General features: G+C 39.2%; 1 protein-coding gene across 5 annotated transcripts in view; it reads right to left on the minus strand.

The window, feature by feature from the left end:
- Positions 1 to 17,189, minus strand: part of PLEKHA8 (pleckstrin homology domain containing A8) — an 87,956-nt gene that overhangs the window by 30,465 nt on the left and 40,302 nt on the right. For 3 of the 5 annotated variants that reach the window (XM_025379856.1, XM_025379855.1, XM_025379854.1), the window contains 2 exons: positions 16,294 to 16,424; positions 15,587 to 15,657 (listed from right to left, as the gene is read on the minus strand). In XM_025379856.1, the coding sequence (XP_025235641.1) occupies positions 15,587 to 15,657; positions 16,294 to 16,424 (202 nt within the window). Of the gene's footprint in view, positions 1 to 3,836; positions 3,899 to 15,586; positions 15,658 to 16,293; positions 16,425 to 17,189 lie in introns of all 5 variants that reach the window. The other 2 variants (XM_025379853.1, XM_025379852.1) reach the window with 1 other exon arrangement.

Consider the following 17,189-nt stretch of genomic DNA (forward strand, 5'->3'; position numbering starts at 1 on the left):
TACAGCTAATGAGTGCCAGGGCTAGGCTCTGAACTTGGATCATCTCTGTGTTTTTCAATCACACCACCATACTATGCCACTTCCCTAACAGATTTCCTAGGCATCTTATCCTTCTCTTCCTTTGCGGGCCAATATTCCGTAAGCTTGCTAAAATCTGTCTTCTGGTGTTCACTAGATCTCAGCAGAGGCTTTTTGGAGAATCTTGAATTATCATTCCACAGTTGCTTTCCTGATCTTCCTTATACTTTGAAAGTCTTTGAGAATCAGCCCTCCCCATTTTTGCAGTAAGAGAGTGACTGGCATTGTCATGCAGTGGCTAAAAAGCACAGACTTAGATGAAGCAGACCTGGACTTGAATCTCAGATCTTTCACATACTAGTTTGAGGAATTTATGCAAAGTGCTTAACTTCCTAGAATCTCAGTTTCCTTATTTACAGAAGACGACTAATATCACTTTCCTTATTTTAAGGATTAATGGGATCTGTAGGAAGTATTTAGCCCACTGACTGGCACATGATAAATACTTAGATAATGGTAAAAGTACAAGGGAGTAGGAAAACTGAAAATGAAGAGAAGGCAGTTATCCAAAAACATAACAAAAGAAAACCTCCCAGAACTGGAGGATAGGAGTCTTCAGATTTAAAGACCTAACCAAGTGCTCAGCATAATGAGTGATAAAGACCAAAAGGGAGCATCATGAAATTTCAGAATGTGGGGATAAAGTAAACAATCTAAAACATCTCGAAAGGGACAAGGAACAGATTATATATAACAGAATAGGATTTTACAATAGTAATAGTGGAAGCCGGAGGACTATAGAAGAATGTCTTCAAAATTTGAAGGGAAAATGTTTATTAACCTAGAATTCTACACTCAGCCATCAGCACTCTAGAAAAAAAAGGGGAGAACCAGTAATAGAGTTCAACTGTCCAGTCTGATTGAAGATGAAACCAAAAAGGTCAAATGAAGGCTAGTTAGTGACCAAGATGGAGGCAGCCACCTTGCCTGAAATGGATATCAGCTCAGTAGATAATTCAAAGATTAAAAAGTCACTATTTGGCTGATAAGTCAAATTCCTTGGATGTAAACAATGTTTCCTGCAGCAACTGAGATTAGTTAACATGAATTTGGCTCTGCAAGTTACCATGTTAGAAAACTTATAAACCTTCCGGAGTAGGCATGACTTGGAGAGTAATAGAGAGGGTGAAAGGGCCAATCTAGCTACAGACTCCTCTACTGATAAGGCTGTTGCCAAATGCATCACATAATCTATTTTCTTAAAAACCGGCACCTTTATTGGCAATAATATTTAAAGCCTTCAAGATGTTTTTACTCTACAACCTTGGGTATATTACCTCATCACTTTGTGTCTCAGGTTTCTCTGTCTACAAGCAGGGAAAATAATGGAATGTATCTCAGGGTTATGAGACTTAGAAATTTATGTATGTCAAGCACTTAAAACAACATCTAGTGCATGTTAAGTGCTCAAAACTGTAAACTGTGGTTGTAGTTCTTAGTATTCGACACAGCAGTTCTACTTCTAGGAATTTATTTTGAGGAAATAAGAATTTTATTCAAAAATGCATATAAACAGATGCTGTTTTATTTCCAACCTGTTTTATTCTAAACTTAGAAGCAGCTTAAGTCTCTCACACAGAGGACTGAGCAAATAAATTATGATATCTCCATACTAGGGAAAATATTATACAGTCACTAAAAATAGTGTTTTTTTCAAAGACTCTTTTATGGCATTTAAAAATGATAATGATAGATTCTATTCAGTTGGGGGGATATAAAATTATACAAGCTAAAGGTAGAAAAAATGTATATACACATACAGAGTAAGTATACAAAATAAAGATAATTATACACATATACGATATGCATGTATATATAAACATCTATATTATATTTAAGTATATAAAATAGGTCAATATTTAAAAGAATATGTAAATTAAGAAGCTAAGACGGTAAAACACAAAAATGTTAAAAAAGGAAAATATGGACAGTTTTAATTTCTTCCCTTTCTACCATGATTTCTAAAATTTTTTATGAGTCTAAATTAGCATAATAAAGTTATAAAGTCCTCTTAAAGACTTATGCTTTGCATCCATTAAAGTATAGGATAAAGGAAAAAAAGATTTATGCTGATAAGTTTTCTACTATAGCTGCATTCTTATTGACAATATCTCTGGGATCTTCAATATTTCAGGATTAAATTTTGCCTTCTATACTGAACCCTTCCCCCCACACTTGTTTTGGGGCAACTCAGGTGTCAGGCACAAGCTAGCAATCACAATATTCACTCAGGGAGATCAATGTACACAGTGAGCATCCATTGCCTAAGAACTCAGTAGAGGCCTCTCAGTGACTGTCTTCACTGCAGAGAGCTCTAATGGAGGTGAGCACTAGCACCTTGGAGATAACAGATCTGAGTTTAGACCTAGGCTCTGACATAGCCTCACTCTAGTACGTGGGGACTGGAATTAATTGTTCTGAAAGTATAAAATAGTGGGAGTTAATCCTGAGAATTAATGAAGATAAAGAATATGAAAGTACCTGTTAAAGTGCCTGGTACACAACAAGTGCCAATAGCTACATGGAAGCAATTATGATTATTCAAGGTGTATTGAAGGTAAGGGTGAGCAGTCTGTAGCTTCATTTGGTCCAGCACCTATCCCAGTGAACAGTGAATGGGATATGGAGCTTTAATCTCCATGCTTTCAAAAAATATTTCATTTTCACTAGAATCTGATTTCTTGTGCTGTACATTCTTCCCACTTTACTGGCCTCCCTAATAAAGCATGACCCAAACAGTTCTTTCTTTAGGCAAATGATGCATCCTTTACATCCGTAAAAGATACCATCTACAAGGCTACTTTATTCCCCAACCTTCCAAAGAATGTGAGTACCTTCTATGAGGTTTCCTGACATACAACTGCATGAGACTGCCTTTTCATGACCAGATTTGACTAAGACTGACCTTCACCTGGATGGGAAGAATCACAGAGTGTATTGCTGACGTAAAGGAGCCATCTACTCCTGCTATTTTATAAAGCAGGATAAGTGACCTCCCCAGGAGACTAGGAGTCTCAGGTTTGTGTTCTTCCTAGTTAAACATGCTGGGAAGAAGAGGGTGGTGGGTAATCAGAGCCAAAACATATGAATACAAAACACCTTCACGATGAAAGTAACTGGCTAAGAAGAGATTTCTAGCCCTAGCCACTGACACACCCAATACAGTTAATATTCAAAGACAAAATTCAATTAGGGAAAAAAAAAATCAACTAAGACCTAAGAATTAAAAGGAATGAATACAATGAGCAGCAGGGGGAGCTATTAGGTTGACTACATCACCTGAATGCATAATTTCCCTTCAATGATAAGTATTTAGGGTCACTGCTTCCTACCTACTTCTGCTAGGATACTTAAGCTTTTTACTACCTTATCAGAAAGACAACCACTTATGAGGCAAATCTTCACCAGGTCATTGGAACTGGCTAGAGTAATTAGAATTGGCTAGGGTAAAGCATCAACTCTTTTATTCATATTTCTTTAACAGTCTTTGCTATTCTAGATACTTTTTACTGCTGACATTTCCACACACCAAAGGCCTATAAATGTAAATGAAATAAATAACATTTTGTTCTTATCCTCAAAAACAAAGCAAACAAAAACACTATACACACATACACACACACGCACACAGACACACACACACTACCTTGTTTCTGACAATCGTAACTAGATAAATAACTGGATAAGAAGAGATTTCTAGCCCTAGCCACTGGCACACCCAATACAGTTAATAATAGGAGATAAGAAGGATCACTTACCGCAAAAACCCCTCGAACTACCCAGCCATGGTGTTGCCGCAATGTTTTACCATATGCGTTATCTTGAAAAGAAGAAAAACTCCATGAGGAACACTCTCATCAGAATTTGATGTGCTATTTGTATAATGTACTTTTTTGTTTGCTTGTTTGTTTTTAAAGAGACAGGGTCTTGCTTTGTCACCTAGGCTAGAGTGCAGTGGTGTGATAATAGTTGCAGCCTTGAACTCCTGTGCTCAAGTGATCCTCCTGCCTCAGCTCCTCGAGTAGCTAGGACTACAGGTGTGGATGACCACGCCCAGCTTACTGATTTTTAATTTTTTGTAGAGACGAGGTCTCGCAATGTTGCCCAGGCTGTTCTGGAACTCCTGGGCTAAGGCGATCCTCCCCCCTTGCCCTCCCAAAGCACTGGGACTAGAAGTGTGCGCCACCGTGCTTGGCCATATTTGTATAATGCGTAGTAGCACAATACTATTGGTATTTGGAAATTATGAAAAAAATCTAATTACAAGATTTTGGACCCCAAAAATGTAAAGCAGGAAAAAAATCTCAAAAAAAATTTTTTTTTAAAAGAAATGCAGATACTTCCACTCTTACTCTGGGTCCATCAATATATCTGAACTTCAGCTTATTATCGTGGTGGGAAAAGGTCAATACATATGAAGAAACAAAGAAGGAGGAAAGGATATTGAAAAATTGAGACAATACAATTAGAAATACTTTGAAATGTTTTGTGACCCTGAGCCAGTCCCTTAGCTGCCCTCTCTAACCATCTGTTTCCTCCTTTGTAAAATGATCTCTAAGGTTCTTTCCAATTTTAACATTCTATTCTGAGATACCAAATGTTTGTCCTAAATGACCCTATGACCCTGGATATACAGTATTAGAGCTAGAAACCTTCAAAAATATTTATGGAAAGAATGGCTTGAAGTTATTAAGCTAAAGTAATTGGTGAGAACTACATTAATAAAAGTCATTCATGTTTCATACTTTAATCTATAATTTTTGTCCCAATGTATTTTAAAAGGAGATTTTGAAACTGGCATATCATAATTTTAATTATGAAAAAAATCCCAAGAACCAGATGGATGCATTTTATGCAAAGGATGTGTTCCTGAAATTTGAATAATTCAATATATGCAAAATTCAAAACTGATTTCTCCACAGGATTAAATGCATTCTCAGGAAGCACAGATCTACATCACCATGATGCATTTTTATTTCAATGTTCCACTTTATTTCCTAAGCATCATCTCCAGTAGCAACAGAGCACTCATTTCTAAATTAACAGCACAGTGTACCATGGGGGCTATTTGACCTTCTTCATGTTTCTCCGTATCTAAATTCTATTCCAAGCGTATTTATTTTCATGTGCTAGTTTCAGCACAAGTACTACCACCATTTCATGAATGCTTAGTGTGACATTCTAAGGCTACAAAAATATTTTCAATTCTAACAAGAGAAGATGTTAAAATAACAGATAAAGAGACACTAAAACCACAAGTACAAGTTCCTATGCAGTGAAAAGCAATGTGGTTCACAGGACATTGTCAAGGGAAGTCAGGTATTTATTTGCATTTTACTGGCCAAAATGGCACTGCCATGTGGCTGCAGCTTCAACACAGTTTACAATTGACTTAAGCCTTCCAGTTTTGAAATTATGTCATTCTAGTCAACTTTACTTTAAAAATTGGAGTGAGGCTTTATTAATACTTTTAGTATATCCTACCATTTCAATTTTACATATTCAAATCTGCACAAAATGCAATTATGTTACATAAAATACATAATACATATTGCAATATATTTTATATAAAAGACTGTACATGTGAAATATAACAACAGATTCCTTTGGCTCTCTAAAGCTTAGGATATGTTGGAATGCCATTATCCAGTGTGTTAATGGTAAAGTAGAAGCAATAAGTGATAATTAATACATTCAAGTATGAAGAAGACTCTTAGAGCCTAAAGGAGAACCCAAAATTAAATTTAACTTTTTTCTTAGGAGAACAGTCTGAGTAAACTAGGGCATGGTCAAAGATATATGTCTTCAATGTAAACCAAACAAAACATAGGTGATTCTCTGTAAGAAGACATATGGCATCAAGGAAATTTCAGATGGTATACAAGACCTTAGTGAGGATATCCTGAGAAATGTGAAGAAAGGGGTTGCTGATTCACAAAGTGTATAGTACCGATGGGCAGAGAATACTAGGTACAGCCTCTGATAAAAACCAGCAAGACAACCAAATTTTCAACCATTTGAGCAGCCATCTGGGCTGGCAAGAGTGTACAGGTCCATGGAAAACATCCTGAGGTAAGTTACCAAGGTAAGATACTGCGAATCCTCTTTCTTGTGTTGGTATTCCAGGCAGGGCATCAAATGCCATTAGAAATAAAGAAATACCATTAAAATCTGCTGGTGGATATCTACCATGAACACCTGCTCTATTCAACAAGAATTCAGGGCAAGTCTACCACACAGTAGTATCTTTAGGTGATTTAAATTCAGTCAATTCCCTGTCCTCAAGAAGTTGATGGTTTATAGAAGAGCCAGTCGTGTAACAATCTTTATTGTATAAGTCAGTAACTGCTAGAGTACATATCTGTATGCAGTGCTACAGGAACAGTAAGAATGGAGAAACTAATTCAGCCTGGGCTGGTGGGGAGGCGTGTGGACACAAAAAATTCTCAGAAGGAATCCTGAAGGCTGGATAGGGTAGAGAGCAGAGTGGTAGATGGTGCTGCAGACAGAGCGAGCATCACTGCGTTGTGAGAGGTCATGGGATGCTGGGCGATGGTGAGCAAAATTCATTGGATCTGAAGAACACCAAGGCTTGCAAACTGGGTTGGGCCAAATTGTGAGGACCTTTATCCATCATGTCAAAAATTATGATCTTCCACCTGAGGCATAGTGGAAGTTTTGAAAAATATAACATTTATTGCTTTTTTGGGGTTTCACGATTGATGTCCATTGTTGAAAATAAGGAAAATACTTTAAAAGGAGAGAGCTAAAGAAACCTATAATCCTTTCTCCCAGAGATAACCACAGTGGGCATTCTGGAAAAATATTCTCTTAGTTTTTTTCCCCTGTACAGAGAATATTACCTTCTTCTGTTAGCAAAGTCATGATCATTCTGATTCAGAATTGTGGTAGGGAAGTAACAAGTTGAAATTCACACTTCTTTACAGTCTGTAGCAAATAACAGCTGTACTGGTGCCTGACCCTCCAGCTCCAAGGCCCACCTGGCTGGACAGATTGCTTTTTAAAAGAGCTCTGGGCCAGGCATGGTGGCTCACGCCTATAATCCCAGCACTTTGGGAGGCTGAGGCAGGTGGATCACAAGGTCAGGAGTTCAAGACCAGCCTGGACAAGATGGTGAAGCCCCGTCTCTACTAAAAATACAAAAATTAGCCAGGTGTGGTGGTGGGTAACTGTAATCCCAGCTACTCGGGAGACTGAGGCAGAGAACTGCTTGAACCTGGGAGGCGGAGGTTGCAGTGAGCCGAGGTCGTGCCACTGCAGTCCAGCAGCCAGGGCGACAGAGAGAGAGAGACTCTGTCTCAAAAAAAAAAACTCTGGATTCGGTGTTATGCCAACCTCAGAGACCTTATACTTTTCCTATACATTGCCATTCAAGTTAACTATTCAAAAAAGCCTAGCAACTCTTTCCCATGCCCTCTTCTAAAAGACAACAAAAAGACAAGGAAGACAAAGGTGCTGTGAGTCCAAACAGCATGGGGAGCCTGGCTTAAGGATGGGAGAGTGTTTGTACAGCAGCACATCTGTCTTCCCATTGGCCCTAGTAGACAAAGCAGCTGTTCCTTGTTATGCTTATACCTTGCCAGAGGAGAGTTCCACCTGGCAAAATGTGGGCCAGATGATCTAATGGGAGAAGGTGTGTCAAAAGAATTTGGGCTGGGTCTTGACTGAGATCACTGCTGCAATTTAAAACCAACAAATGAAATAAAAGTCATTTAAAAAAAAAAAAAAGACTTCCCAAAGTCCTTAGCTGACTTCTAGGCTGCAAATATCCCTGCCATGTGAGACTGGCTGCATTAAAATAAGATGAAGTCTAAGCCTGACCTATTTTGGTTACCTAGAGAAGACTAGATAATGAAATACATTAATCTTCACTGTAATACCCATTCATTATCATCATGCATGTTCTATAATCTGGGAGTATTTTTGGCCTCTGAAAGACACAAATGATACCTTTCTCCCAGTTCTTTGAGATGTGTCAGTTCCCCAAAGACTGGGTCAAAATTTCTGAGTAGGAAGCCTTGACAATCACCTTGCCTAATTCTTTTCCTTTTAGAAATGAAGACATGGAAGACCCAGAAAGGTAGTGACTTGCCCAAGGTCACAAAGTTAAAAGCAATGAGACCTGGGGACACTCTTGTTGCATCACAACATTCTGTCAAAAAACTAGTATTTACTCTGTAAACAATGTAATAAAAATGAAAAATAGGCCTTTTCCAATCGTTTTTCTGAAAGAATTAGCACCTTATTCTGGTTATGGAAACAGCACAGTTCTCATTCATTTACTATTAGTAACTCAGAAACTTGCTATCAGGTATTTAGAGATTATGCCTAAAGCTTTTATAGTAACTAAGAGAACAACCCTTCCATTACTGTTGGTGGACAACCATTCTGTCCAGGAACTTTGTATAGGAAAGTGTTTTTCTACTGTAAACCTATAATTGGTAAAGTTATTTGGCTTGTAGAGAAGACAAGAGAAATGTCAATCTAAGTCTTAAGAGAAAGCCTGGAAAGTAGATAACCAAAGCCAAAAAGGACGGAATTACTCACCAGGCTGAGGAAATGACAATCATAGCTCTGCAAATGTGCTTGACTAGACATTTCTAAGGCAAGAATTAGGAACTAGGAGATTTGAAAGCAGGTAGTCAAGTTTGGCAGGAGGCTGGTGGGAAACAGATAGGCACTGGGGAAGTATGCTTGCCCTAAGGTCCTATGACTTCTAGAGAGAACGGTCCAGTAACTCAGAAAAGTAAGAATCTTCATCCGATAACTCATGTCTTTTTAAAGCATAGGTGGGCGAAAGAACAATGGACCAGAATATGGAGTCTAGAACAGATCTCTCTCTCTTTCTTTCTCTCTTTCTCTCTCAAAGTTGGTATTACACACAAGTGGGGAAAAGAACAGGTGATCCAATGAATGCTGCTAAGACAACTGGCTTTCTGATTGGAAATAATAAAATTATATCCCCACCTTACACCATTCACAAAAATAAATTCCAAGAAGATTAAAGACATAAATATGAAAGCAAACCTACAAAACTTTGAGAAGAAAATGTCAGAGAACATCTTTGTGACCTCAAGGGAAAAAGGGATTTCTTAAACAAGATATAAAAAATGCAAGCCATAAAGAAAGAATGACATGTTTGATTACATAAAAACTGAAACTTCTGTATACCAAAAGACACCATAAATAAAGAGCAAAGGTAAGCCACAGACTGAAAGAAGACATTTTAACCCATAACTGAAGAAGATTAGACATTTTAGCCCATAACTGAAAAAGATTAATATCCAGGAAATAAAAAGAACTCCCAGGAGTCGATAAAGGAAACCTAAGAGAAAGGTGGTCAAAGTACATGAACAGGCAACTCACCAGAAGGAAATCAAATTGCCAATGAAGACAGGAAAAGCTGCTCAACCTTACTTGTTATCTAAGAACAAAAACTTTGGCAATATTCTATCATTTTACAGCCATCAGGCACAAATTTAAAAGGCTGACAATGACAAGTGCTAAAAAGAATGTGGAGTATTGGGAACTCTCACTACTCTGCTGGTAATTATAGACTTTGGAGAGCAATTTGGCAATATCCAGTCATGTGGTTCAGCCATTCCAATTGTATTATGTACTACAGCAGCAGTTTCCAGTGCAGTCTCCAAACCAGCAGCCTCGGCATCACCTGGGAACTTGTTAGAAATGCAAAGTCTCAGCCTCACGTCAGACCCACAGAGCAATCTGTGTTTCAAGGAGCCTTCCAGGTGAGGTTAATACAGGCTAGAGTTTGAGAACCACTGTTCTGGCAGCACAGCTTCTCAAGTAGTAAGGCCCCATGAATTACCAGTCTGTAGACAGCCAAAGCCCCTGGGGCCAGTCCCTCTTAGCTATGAGAAGCCTCCTCCTTTTTCTGGTGTGCTCTCTGGACATAATTTTCCATGTGATAGAGAACACGTGTGAAAGGAACATGTACATTGTATAATTGCTTTTAACAGTGAAAATCTGTAATCAACTGTGTCCATTAACAGTATATTAGTTTTTCTAAACCGTGGTCTATTCATACAATGAACTGCTAAACAGCAAGGAAAAGGAATGAGCCAGGACTACAAGCGTCGACAGTGGCTAAAATCTGAAAACACTGAGTGAAGAAGGAAGAATGTATACAATATGATACCACATACACAAGTTTAAAACATGTAGTACAATACTAGACGCTGCTTATGGACACATAAATATACAGTAAAAGTATAAAACCATGTATTACATAATGAACAACAGCAAATTCAGGATGATGATCTCTGGAAAACGATGGGAGTCACAGGATTAAGGGGTGACATGTAGGTACTTAACTGTATTGAACTATTTTTTCTATTAGGTCAAGTGGTAGATATTTGTTAAATGGCTGAATTATTTATAATTTTCTTTCCTGAGACAGAATCTTGGTTTGTCACCCAGGCTGGAGTGCAATGGTGCAAACATGGCTCACCGCAGCTTCAACGTCCCTGGCACAAGTGATCCTCCCACCTCAGGCCCCCAAGTAGCTAGAACTACAGGCTTGTGCCACCACACATGGCTAATTTTTGTATGTTTTGAGGAGATGGGGCTTTGCCATGTTCCCCAGGCTGGTCTCAAACTCGTGAGCTCAAGTGATCTGCCTCCCTTGGCCTCTCAAAGCGCTGGGATTACAGCACTTGGGCATGTATTTTTAAAAACAGAGCTACTAGGAAAGTAACCTCTGAATTCTTCATAGTGACTAAGCTTAAGGTAAACTGAGTTGTATGGACAATAACAAGTGCAAAGAGATAAAGCAAGTACCCAGAGATGCCCTTTGTTAACTTCAGGCACTGTTAAGACTAACGCTTGTGCTGCCAGCCAGTCCTGTCAGCGGAGGCATATGCTGCAAATGGCTCTGGAAAGAGTATAACAATTCACGTTCCATAGTATTTTCAGAATGGCCAAGTTATGATTTGATGTCAAATATCTGATTATGAGTTCTGACTTTATCTCTCTCACTTATCTCTCCTTGTCCATGAAAGCCTTTCATATTAAATACGTGATTGAGCATCCTTTTAAAATCTTTTCTATTCTATGCCAGAAAAGGATCTTGGTTGTGTTAATTTTTACTGACATTTATGGGATCATTCTGAAGTGAGGTATGTGGCAATATGTTATCCCACTGAGCACAGAGCATATAACATTTAACACAATGGTGCATGAAATGCCAGAGCAATTTTCCTTCCTTCCACTTGCAAGGATGCTTTCCAAAACCTCTTTTTGATGTGGAATATGCAATGGAGAGGGGGACTCAGCTCTAAGGCAGATCATTAAACATATCTGCCTTGTGAACTCAACTCCCTCCTGAAAATGACCTCTATAGAATCTTAGAGGACACTAAGGGAACAGAGCAGCTCTTAGCATGAAACCACCCAAAATGTTCCACTCTGATCATCATTATGGGGAAGCCAAGTAATGGCTCAACTGCAAAAAGGGGCAGTGGAAAGTCTAAGGCCTCTTCCAGATGCTGGAAGTATTCCAGATCACAGAGTTGCAGCAATGCAATAACTAGAGATGCATTTTCCAGAAAGGTAACTGAGTCATGACTTCTACTATATGTTATTTAGGACTTTTAAATATAAATGTCCTATTTCCAAGGCCACTAAGACCACACAAGTTTCATGAACATTCACCTCAAACCTTTCTTAAGCAGTATTTTTATTGGAAAGCTGTCTAATTATGATGAAAAGGAGGCAAAATCAACTGATGCTATAACTAATTTCAGCGGTTTTACTTCCGCTTATTAAAAATCTCTTAGATGCTGTCAAAATCTCAAAATGATCAAGATGTAGACAAGTGACAGGTGAACCTCAAAGGCCCAAGTCTAGATGACTAGGTCTCAAACTTTAGCATTGATTAGAATCACCCGAATGACTTGTTAAACCATGGACTGCCAGGCCCCAGCATCAGAGTGTCTGATTCAGCAGGTCTGGGGTGGAACTGGATAGTCTGCATTTCTAATGAGTTTTCAGGTGATAAAGATGCTGCTGACCTCGGACCAGCTTGAGAACCACTGATGGAGATTTTGAGACCCTAGGGAAAGTATTTATCCTCTTTAAACCTCAGTTTATTCACTGGAGAGTATTTGGAAGATTAAATAAAATATTTATCAAGAACTTAGTGTAGTAGTTACACTGGGTGCTCTATTATAAGTGATAGCTGTTTTTAAATTCAACTTTAGAATTTAAAAAAGTCAACAAATTTGCCTATAAATGGCATATAAATTGCACACTCTTTTACCTACTTATTCACCCTCCCTCATTTCAAACAAGGTATCAGTTCTACTTATTATAAAGGCTGGGACTTCAAAATGAGAAAAAGGAACCATTATCCCAGAAGAAATATGCATCAAGGAACCTACAGGTTCTGAATGACTATTGTGTAAACATTTCTCAAAAAACCGTTTACACAGAGCTTGTTGTGTCTGTGTCTGTGGGGGAGGGAGGGTGGGTTTAATAGGGGAACTTTGGAGGAAGGGTGGGTTTAATAGTGGAACTTTATCTCCTCACTCTGAGCAGCAGCAAGAATCTAGGGATTTCCACAATCAAAGATAGGATTTAAATCATAAACAACTTCTTTGAAATAAGCCTGAACATCAGGATGAAAATGTCAAATTTACAGCCTCCCTTCTCTTTTCCATCAAAAATTGTGCCGAAGGAGAAGAGAGGGAAGAAAAAGCTGAGACTGGCTGTGATTATTGCAGTCACAAAGCAGCATTTGCCCTTCAAAGTCTCCTCTTTCTTCACAAAGTCAACACATCCCCTGGGCCCAGTCTCCAAATCAAGTACAAGGTTTGATGAGAAAACTTGAGGAGAAAAGGAGAGAGAAAAGTGGGCAGAATCAGGGTTGGGACTGGACAGAAATGGTATATCCTCAGTTTCCTTTCTATCTCTAGCAGGCGGTCAAAGCCCATAAGCAGATGGGTTCTGTTCCACCCCAGCTCCTGCAGTGGGCTAAATGGGATCAACATTGTCCTACTCCCCTTCCATACACAGCCCTAACAAAGTAATAGCAGCATAAGACATGCGGAGTCCACTGGGCACACAGTGCTGAACCCTGTATCTTCTGCATTTCCAACAGGTGGAGAAGTCTTTCTACTGGCATGAAAATTCCATACTAATAAGTCAGTTTGAAGAGAAGTTTCTGGCTTGGCACCTAAGCTTTGTAAACTTTCCATTACTGATTTGGGACAAGTAAGTCTTATTTTCTGGCAGGTTATTAACTTCATGTATCATGATTATGATAATGATGACAAAACATCATTATCACAACAATAGATGCTAATCTTGACAACTGAGCAGTGTTTGTTTTTTTTTAGACAGAGTCTGGTCTCACTTGATCACCCAGACTGGAGTACAGTGGCACGACCACAACTCACTGCAGCCTTGACCTCCTGGGCTCAAGCAATGTTCCCACCTCAGTCCCCTAAGTAGCTGGGACTACAGGCATGCAACACCATACTCAGTTAATTTCTGTATTATTTTTGGAGAGGTGGAGTTTTGCCATGTTGCCCAGGCTGGTCTCAAACTCCTGAACTCAAGTGATCCTCCTGCCTCAGGCTTCCAAAGTAGTAGGATTACAGGCATAAGCCACCGCGCCCGGCCATACTGTTTTGTGTACCAAATACTTCTGTAATTTTTTCACATGCACATACACCTACTTAATATTTACAACCAACTTATTAGGGAAATAATATCACCATTCCCATTTTATAGATGAGGAAAGTGAGGATCAGAGACGTTAAATAACTCGCCTAAAGGCAGAGCACTAATGAGTGGCAGAATCCAGAGAGCCACTCCAGAGCTCCTGATCCTAATCACTCCACAAGCCATAAAGCTTGACAGACACGGGCTAGGGGGCATGAGTAGACATGCTGAATACACTTTTAGTACTTGAAATCAGGACACAGAGGGGAGAATATAACTGAGACCATTCTGAAATTCAGGGATGTATGGGGAATGTAAAAATGCAGGTGGCCCAGGGAAGGTGGAGAAGACCCTCTGTAGGAGAAATGTGGACCTTCAAAGCAGGGGCGTCAAAGCCACTTTGCTTCAGACCCTATGTTGGTCTTTTTTTTTTTTTTTTTGAGACAGAGTCTCGCTCTGCCGCCCAGGCTGGAGTGCAGTGGCGTGATCTTGGCTCACTGCAAGCTCCGCCTCCCGGGTTCATGCCATTCTCCTGCCTCAGCCTCCCGAGTAGCTGGGACTACAGGCGCCCACCACCTCGCCCGGCTAGTTTTTTTGTATTTTTTAGTAGAGACGGGGTTTCACCGTGTCAGCCAGGATGGTCTTGATCTCCTGACCTCGTGATCCGCCCGTCTTGGCCTCCCAAAGTGCTGGGATTACAGGCTTGAGCCACCGCGCCCGGCCTCCCTATGTTGGTCTTAAGCAATATTTTAATCTTACAGTTCCCTAACCTGTAAAAATGGATAGAAATGAGGATTAAGTTTATGAAGTCTAAATTCTTCACAAAGTGCTATCAAAATGTCAGCTCTCATTTTTATGGCAGATCAGCAGTTGCTAGATGGGGCAGACTCGGGAAATCATGTGAGGGCACAATTCTTGAGGACTCATGGCCCAGAGAGAGAACTAACAGAAGGAAGTAGAACCCAACTATGACACTGAAAAAAAGCCACAGAGAACACTAGCTCCCTCTCAAACCAGAAGCATCTAATTAGTTTCTGTCACAGTTCATTTTTTTCTCCACACATGCCTCACGGCCCATGCTAGAAGAATTTCCTACAGATCAACGGTGAGAGTTCAGCCACTCCATTGGAAGCACTGTAAGGATGCTTCCAAATCTCAACATTTTCCAAAACTGGTCTGATAAATGGCTCTATCCACACATCCATCCATCTACCTACCTGTCCAATGTTTATTAAGCACCTACAATGTTGCAGTCACTACCTTAAGGTGCTGGAGATACAAGATGATCTCCTTTGACCAAGCCCTTCATCCCATTTTGGCTCCACGACTAGAAACTGGGATGCACAGAGCATTATATATTTGAGGAGTACAGGATGATGAAAACCTTTAATCCTACTCCAGGACATATCCCTGGGATTCCCCCACGCCAATCCGCTATTATGGACTTCAAGCTTTTCTTTGGATATGTATGATTTTCAAGGACTATAATATATCTGAAGATTTAGGAAAACTAACTTCTTGATAATATTAGGTCTTCCTATTATATTTAAGAGATGGCTTTCCATTCAGCACTTCTTTAAAATATACTGATTTTTAGTAAGTTACATCTAGATTACCAGGTCATTGTCTCATAGGTACTTTTAAAACAAAGCATATAGGAAGCAATGAATAATAACGAAATAAGAAAAGAAACAAAATGAAATCCTGAAAAGCAGAAATATCCCCTATACCCTGTATCCTCCTCTAGGGGTCTCCATTCCACATTCTATTGATTCATCTGACAAAACATAAAGAACACTTACTCAGGGCTGTCTGGATATCCTTTTCCCCATTTTTCACTTCTGTCAAAAATCCCTTCAAAAATTTGAGACCTCTAAAACAAAATAAAGGAAGAAATATTACTTTCAAAGTTCCCTTATGTTGAATGAGTACAAAGAAACGGCAGACATTAGCTTCCATTTCAGTAACATCTCAGGCACAGCAGTGAATAGGTCAAATCATATGGCATTCCTTCCTGAACCTCTTCCCTTCACTTCCCTTTAGCTTGCTCTGGAGCCCATCCTTCATCTCATCTGATATACCTAAAGAAGTGGTTTTCAAAATGTGTCCCAGGACTAGTGGCTTTAGCATTACCTGGGAATTTGCTAGAAATGCAAATTCTGGGGCCCCATCTGAGTTACTCAACCAGAAACTGGTTCTGAGTCTAGTGTTTTTAACAAGTCCTCCAGATGATTCTGATGCCACTGAAGTTGGAGAGCTATTGATTTAAAGAGAAGCCAGTTGACTTTAATGCCTTTAAGATTCCTATCTTATATACTTATTAACAATATTTATCACCATCAAAAGGGAGGCAAAAAAAAGTGGTATTATTCATTAGGCCTTCTAGAAAAGGCTACACAATTCAACTAGATCCTTCACTCAGAAGCAGTCTCCTTTGTGCAACAATTTTTTTTGCTGGTAATTTTTTTTTAGCTAGATTTTAACTGCTGTCCCACCCCAACTGCCTCACCTCTTCAGCCACAAAAGGGCTTCAGTCGCTGAGTTCCTAACCTGGGCTACATCCGCCTCTACTTCGTGCAGCACTATCTTCTGCAGAGTGGTAAACTCTTCTTTGTTGGTTATGTATTTCTGATTTACTTTCTGCAGGGAAAGCAGGGAAACAACCTAAGTTTAAAATGCCGAAGTTATCAAGCAACTCAGTATAGTATTGAGACTTGTAAGTTTGGCAAGCAGGCCTCTAAGAAAACAAATTAAGCTTCTATTACCTTCTTCCTTATGTTTTCATGATAATATTTTTTTTGGAGAATTCTATGTAGCTTAAACTGGAATTAAATAGTCTCAGGGTTTAAAGTTTTGTTCTTTAAGTTCTTTTTTCTGCCTCAGAACCTCTCTCATGGCTGTCTTTGGCAGATACTTTTCACTCTGAGTATAAAACTCAACAATCATTTGTTCTAATAAGACTACTTGCAACTATTCCACCTAAATACAATAAAGAAAGGTATATCTACAGGAATTCCTAATAGTGCTTCCTCAAAGACTAGTCTCCAATGACAAAAAAGACAGATTTTTATTAGGTACTGTATCCTCAAGAAGGTAACATTTAATCTACATTTAAAAGGAGACCCATCCCTTATTTTACCTGGAAGAAAGAGACTCAGAGAAATTTGGTGAGTTGTTGATGGTCCCACAACTACCACTGGAAATGGGCCTTTTGAGTCCCAGGCCACTGACAGCTATTTTCATTATATAACCTAGCTTTTAGAAAAATATAACTTGTCATCATTTCAACTTAAAAAAGCACAGAATCAGTGTGGACATTAGAGTGAAACCCTACTGAGCCACACGGTGCACATGAAAAGGCAGTCCTGGTTTCATTTTAAAAATGAATCTTCTACTCCCCATAAA

The sequence above is a fragment of the Theropithecus gelada genome, chromosome 3, assembly GCF_003255815.1.
Source record: "Theropithecus gelada isolate Dixy chromosome 3, Tgel_1.0, whole genome shotgun sequence".
NCBI classification, from domain to species: Eukaryota; Metazoa; Chordata; class Mammalia; order Primates; family Cercopithecidae; genus Theropithecus; species Theropithecus gelada.